This window comes from Drosophila tropicalis, unplaced genomic scaffold (genome assembly GCF_018151085.1).
Source record: "Drosophila tropicalis isolate 14030-0801.00 unplaced genomic scaffold, ASM1815108v1 contig_393, whole genome shotgun sequence".
NCBI classification, from domain to species: domain Eukaryota; kingdom Metazoa; phylum Arthropoda; class Insecta; order Diptera; family Drosophilidae; genus Drosophila; species Drosophila tropicalis.
In genome coordinates, this window is record NW_027172855.1 from 4311057 (window position 1) to 4317532 (window position 6476).

Consider the following 6476-nt stretch of genomic DNA (forward strand, 5'->3'; position numbering starts at 1 on the left):
ACGAGTATTGTACATAAGATTTGAATAGTTACGAAATAGTTATTATTCATAAACTTTTTGCCAAGTTTTTTTTTGGTTTAGTTTTTGTTGTTTTTGAAACTGCGATATCATTTTTTATGGTTTTCACGATATTATTACATATAAAGTAATCACAAAATATTATTATCACAATTATGGAATATATGTATATATATATGTACATACCATATAACTAATATGTATAAATACATAAATATGTATTATTGTATTACATTGCATTGGTATTGTTTTTTGTTTTTCAATTATTAAATGTAGTTGCTAATTGTTTTTTTCCCGATATATGTATCATTCGAAATTTTTAGTACTAGAATTTAGTCAATAAAGCAAGTAAAAATGTTTGGATTTGAAACAGCATTTAGTTTAACTACTTACATTAAATATATATCATTATGTGTACATTAAGTTTCGATAAGTTAGTGGTATTTAGGAGAAAAGAAAAATCAAAAGTTAACTTTGATAGGTGAAACGCATTTTAGTTGCTTCTTGATGAAAGTTAGTTCTGAGAAAAAGTAAAGATTATATATAAATATTAGGACACGGATTAAACCAACTTTACCTAGTAATCACCCTAAGTTTGGTTGCCTCCCCAAAGTTCCGTTTCGTGGTACATGCGATAGACATTGTCCCTGATGAGTTTGGCTTTATCTAAGAAACATTTATGATGACCTTATGTGTAAAATCAGAGATTATATATATGTAAGTAACTTACCCTTGGATAGATTAAGAGCCACAACATGTTTCTTTAAGAAATCGAGACACAATTCTTGAGATGTACCCAGCGAGTGCATATTACAGGTGAAGCAACTGCAAATGATTCATTATTAGAGTTAAAATTTATAATATGGATTAGAGTCCTTCGTTGACTCACCCTAATTGCCGAAATGCAATATCCTCTTGCTCCTTGGCCGCTACATGGGTCTGTCCTAGGCTAGTGTTACTTTGTTTGCGTGCTGCCACCGCAACTGGGTGAGTGCTTGCACCTCCTCCGCCATGATGGGAAGAACTCGACTTGGATGACTTGGACAATGTTGCCTCCGTTGCAGGCCCAGCCGCATTTGCCAGTAGGCGTTGCTGTTGCTTCTGTTGACGTCGCTGCTGGCGTCGCAACATGACATTCAAACGATGTTCACGCTCCGAATGCAAGGACTCAAGGAACACGGCATTCCAGAAACGAAACTGCTGCCAAATGGGCTGCTGGCGCAATGAGATAAACAAATACTCTCGATAGGGATCGCAGCCAGGAACTTCAACTGCAAGTAAAGGATGAGATTATCAATGTGAACCAGACAGATTCACATTCTTCATACCTTCATGATAGAAAATAAAACAAAGATTCATAAGAACAGCAGCTGGAGCAAAATCCTCGCATTCGCCACACTCGAAAAGGGCTAAAGCAAAATACTGGGCCAGGGAATTAAATGTCGTGGTATCCAGACGTTTCGACTTGTTTCGCTGCTCAGAGAGAAACCGCGTGAACCACAATCTACCCATTTCCATGCGCAAAAGGATACCAAATTCCGATTTTAGTTCCAGATTCACAGAAGCTGAATTATTGAATAACAGTTCTGTAAAATGTTTCATAAACTCCTTTACTGGCTCTTCACCGGCCCGGCAATCCAAACTAATTGAAGATGCCCATGATGGTACAGAATTTTGTGATTCGGAGCGTATGAAATTGCGCCAATCGGTGGATTCCATGCTGGGGCTGGCAAGCAATTGATCGGGCTCATCCCTAAGGCTGGTTAATGTGCTGCTGTTTGAAGTACGACTGCGTGGAGGGACACGCATTGAATTACTGCTAGTCCCCCAGGGTTGCCGATTGACGCAGCCGCCTCCACCAACACCGCTCTCAGTGGGTGGTTGGACATCAATGTGGGGAGGATTGCTCGCCTCAAGCAGTTCACTGATCTTTTGCATATCCTTCTGCATATCCATCTCACTTCGCCTCGCCCCAGCTATGGCCCTAGGACGTTCGTAGCCACCCGAATGCCGAGATTCTATGGAATTGGAACGCGTCGTGCTGCTAACATCTTGAGATCGCCCCACAAATTGATCGGGCAGGGAAACCGAGCTGCTATCGTCACTGCTGTCAGTACTGCTTGATGAGGGGGAACTGTCGTGCAATTTGTTGCCATGTCCACGGCCACGAGAGTGCTCCAAACGGGGACCTATCGGTAAAGAGTAACTAATTTTATTACTAATCTTTAATGGAATATATATTCTTTAATACTCACGTGGCGCCAAATTCGGTTGCCTGTAACGTCCTGATATAATCTCCTCATGAGCTCGACGCGCCTTTACACGACGTCCTTCAAAATCAATTTTCGTATAGTCGATGGTCTCGTCATCTGTTTGATAAAGGAACAGAATATTTATTTCTAAAACATTTTAAAATAATTCATGTTTTTACATTTCGGTAAGTTTTCATCATCATCGCAATAGTCAGAGTCGCTGCTGCTGGTGCTCAAAGTTAACTGAAAGTACACAAAATCCGTGAAACATTTTATTAGAAATTCCAACATCTTTGGAAACTACTTTTTATCTTGGTGGCAAGTATTATGTGTTTCTGTGTCAGCTAATCGGGGTTTTAGTTGTATATTATTGGTGTTTCTATTCTCAGATATTGAGAATAGTTTGAAATGTTTTCCAGAGCAATAAATTGGACATATTTTGAATATAGAATATTTTGAAATAGAAAATTGACGAATCTTTCATACTAACAGTTTTTCATTGTTGCATTTTATCATTTTTTTCAAAATGTTTTTAAATTGTATAGATATAATTTAGTAGATAGCACCAGTTAAGATTTCATTTAGCATAAATTTTGTTAAATATTTATTGATTTTAACACCACAATTCAGTAAAAATGATTTGAAAACCCATACAGAAGGTATTTTAAAATTGATCTAATATTTGTCATGAATTAAAAAGTTTTCTTCAATATACTTATGTATATATAAACATAAACATACAATAAATATATCCATTGTCAGCTTATCTATTTGATAGAATCTCACGCCCTTACGGAATCCTGTTATTAAGGCCCTCTATTACTTCATATGGTTAGACAGAACACACTCCTGATTCCTAAATTGTATTTTTCCCATATAAGAACGATTTATGTTTTTGTTTTTCAACTAAATTGCATTTAAAAGAATATGACAATGCCTCTGATATTTTACTTTCACAAGATCAATTACTGTTCTAAATAATGAGTGTATAATATATATTCAAATTAGTCTGACAGAACTATACCTCATTATAATAGCTAAATCGTATCAAGTTAATACTTAATTCAAAAGGATCAAATAACTTGGCCCACATCAGAGCAACGGAACATCTATTACTATTTCTTAAGCATCGAACTAACTTGGCCTAACTTCTATTTACTTTAAGCCCTTATGGTAGAGTATCGCTTCTATTTTTGAGGTAAGCAACATAACTATGCTCCACAAATACTCATTACAAAAGGAATCATAATCCTTGCTGGAAAGTCTTTCTTATAATAAAACTAGGACTAACAGACCTTTAAATTTTCAATGTTTGCCAGATCCAGATATACATAACAATCATAAGGTTACTAAATTATGTATTTATCTTCAATTCATTGTTTCCCGATGTGTGATGTAATAATAAATCCAATTTTTTATATTCATATCTAAATACCCATACATAATTGTCTTTATATTTTCATTCAAATATTTATTAATCAATTATGTTTTTTTGTATTTATCCAAAATATATTTTATTTAGGTTGAATATTAAGTTAATTGCCAACCTTTAAAGAGATATATTGGTTAGGGAAAAAGTTAAAATATTTAATATTTAATAACTTTCTATCATTATAAATCGAGTTTATGACACTAGGTAAACATAATTTACACTCAATTACTAAGCTGTGTAAAATAAAACACAGAATTTCCCAGAAGATTTCCAATCAAATTGATTGCTCTTAAGAAGCTCAAGGTTATTGCCACATGAAGACACCGGAAAACAAAAGACAGACAGAGGGAGAAAGCAAGAGAAGTATATAGAGAGTAGAAAGAGATGAATACTTAATACATACATCAAACAAGACAACAGCAAACAAACTGAATGCTCGCATATATATAATTAATTTCAATCAAGGACGAGCCAAGACGAGGCTGCAGCACAAAGTGAAAGTCAAGTACAAAGGAAATAGCTGAGCTGCAGCCCTTGCTCGCCCGCCTCGCTTTAAACAACAAAGTGAAGGTCAAGCGGAAAAAACAAGAAGCATTCGACCAACAAAAACTATCAAAGTGTCAGCTGCTTTTGCAGACCCACTTTTCCTGCCATATATCTATGTAACACATTGCACATACACACACACATAGTATATGGTAGTATACTGTTCAGGTTCATGACCATGGACCGTCATCATACCTTATTTGATATGCCATTGAGTAGCTCGTTGCTATTCCCAAGAACTGTTAGAAATTTCGACTTTAAGGCTCCAATGCTGGGGGTTCGTTCCATAAACAATTTGATTTTTGACCGCTCGCCGGCAAATGCTGCAGATGGCGGTGTTCCCGGTGTGGGTGGCGGTGGTTTTGCATCCACCATTTTTGCTTAATTGTCTTTTTTTTTTTTCGTTTTGTGTTTGGGTTTTGATGTTTTTTTTCCTCTTGCCTTTGTATATCAATTTGGTATTTTTAGCCGTTTAATAAGTGGGCGGGGCGCGCAACTCTTGACGTTTGCTGCGGATTGTAGTATCGATTTTTCAGATATATGTCAGTAGTGGTAGTAGAATATGCGATGACTTACGCATACTGAGACCCAACACGTTGGTCTCAGCTGCTGCAGCATTTTGGGCGCATTTTAATCCATGGATGGTGGGGCACAGTGGGCACTTTTCCAAATATCAAATCGGATTGGCTTTGTTGTTGTTTCTGGAAAAAATTAGAGTTTTATATTATACTGAAAAATATCACGCATTCGACATGTTGTCCCACTGATTCAAAAGAAATCAATTATTATCACAATATTTAAGAACTGGTCATGAATTTGAAATTAATAATTATCTGCCATTATGTTTTCTTTTAATTTTTATGTTAATCTAATGTCGCTAGCTTAAAGCGTTTACGGATTCTAATTATAGACTATTTAGTAGTATTTTTAAATTAATTATTTCAACATTATAATCCTTGAAAATAAATAACTTAATTCAGCCTAAGAATCTTGGTGCGTTTTCCGAATCCAGGAAGTGAAATTTTCCTTTGGGAAACATTACTATAATACTTACTCTCAAAGAAGGATATCATTTGTATCACTATCTTTATTTGAGAGTATTATAGATAATAATTTGTGATTTCAATGCTAGCTTGAAAATGATTATAAGTTTAGTTTGTTAAATATTATTATAATTAAGTAATTGCTTTGCAGTTGTTAGCTCATCACTCAGCTGCTTATTTTAATATGGAAATTATGAACCACTGTGCAGTCATAACCAGCACATATTATTTTTAAACTTTAATTTCATAAAAAGGAAAGCCATGAAATCAAATGAGATGAAATATTTAATTGGCTTTTCGTTGATGACAGCATTTTTCCTTAATTACTTTGACCTTCGTATTTACTTTACTTTAACTGTGCACACAGTACATACTAGACGTATGTAAGTATGTGTGCTTGTACATATACTTATGCCTGTGTATACACTATGTATATATGTATTATATGGATTTCAGCTTGATTGCATTGACTAACTAAGATTACGCAAATGCCCACAGAAAACGTTAAAATGAAAGGCACTTCTTGTACACATTTATTGTTTCTTGCATTATTCTTGCTATTAAATTTTCATTTCCCTTTTGTACACAGTCGAATTTTTCTTGCTTTTTCCGCGCACACACACACAGACACGCACGAGTCACACATACATAAACACGCCCCTCTTTTTGGGCTGTCACGTTTAAGCCAGCGAACACGCAAAGCTACACGGGTCGAGTGTGAAATGAAAAACTTCTGGTTTTCCACGCGCGTTCATTTCCTGCAACGAATGTTGCGCGAATGCAGCCTAAAATTCAATTCTTTAGCTTAAGAATCGGAAAAGCATAGCTAACAAATTTTCTCCCATGCGAGAAGAGCTTTTCTTAAAGCTTTTCAATACTAAACGAATGGCTGCGCATCAACAATAACAACATTTGGCAATAACAAAAACATCAAAGAAACAAAAGACAGCATAGCCGGCATTTTGAATTGTTTATAAACAGCTGGGCCGAACAGCTGATCGCAGCTTTGGTCGCTGCTCCAAACAGCTGATCGAAGCTTTTGCATCGTTTTTGCGGTGGTTTCGTCTGAAGCGTCAAGAAGCCAAAATTTACCGCCTACACATGGTCATTCTGCGTCAACAGTGGGGTTAAAGGAGATGGCACTTTGCTGAGTGAGAGGTTGCAAGGGAAGGGGCAAGGTCGTTT

The 6476-nt window shown here is 35.9% G+C and overlaps 1 protein-coding gene across 6 annotated transcripts; it reads right to left on the bottom strand.

The window, feature by feature from the left end:
• Positions 1 to 375: 375 nt before the first annotated feature.
• LOC137572683 (uncharacterized protein KIAA0513) lies at positions 376 to 6065 on the bottom strand. Of its 6 annotated transcripts, XM_068284448.1 has the most exons (10): positions 5637 to 6058; positions 4825 to 4949; positions 4444 to 4757; positions 2450 to 2513; positions 2274 to 2387; positions 1347 to 2207; positions 908 to 1289; positions 749 to 843; positions 596 to 684; positions 376 to 538 (listed from the first exon to the last, which is right to left on the bottom strand). In XM_068284448.1, the coding sequence occupies exons 3-9, from the start codon at positions 4621 to 4623 to the stop codon at positions 608 to 610; spliced, it is 1773 nt and encodes a 590-aa protein (XP_068140549.1). In that variant the 5' UTR covers positions 4624 to 4757; positions 4825 to 4949; positions 5637 to 6058; the 3' UTR covers positions 376 to 538; positions 596 to 607. The 6 variants fall into 6 exon arrangements, with proteins under 6 accessions (XP_068140549.1, XP_068140550.1, XP_068140547.1 ...); XM_068284449.1 differs by having other exon boundaries at positions 4444 to 4949; positions 5940 to 6065; XM_068284446.1 differs by having other exon boundaries at positions 4444 to 4949; positions 5767 to 6058.
• Positions 6066 to 6476: the final 411 nt, after the last annotated feature.

What these genes read in the sequence shown, in the direction of transcription:
- LOC137572683 (XM_068284449.1), bottom strand. Translation starts at nt 4,623, where the DNA reads ATGGTGGATGCAAAACCACCGCCACCCACACCGGGAACACCGCCATCT. An exon ending in TCAATGGCATATCAAATAAG is followed by an intron (nt 2,514 to 4,443) that starts GTATGATGACGG and finishes GTGTACTTTCAG; the next exon opens with TTAACTTTGAGCACCAGCAG. An exon ending in ATTGCATTTCGGCAATTAGG is followed by an intron (nt 844 to 907) that starts GTGAGTCAACGA and finishes AATCATTTGCAG; the next exon opens with TTGCTTCACCTGTAATATGC.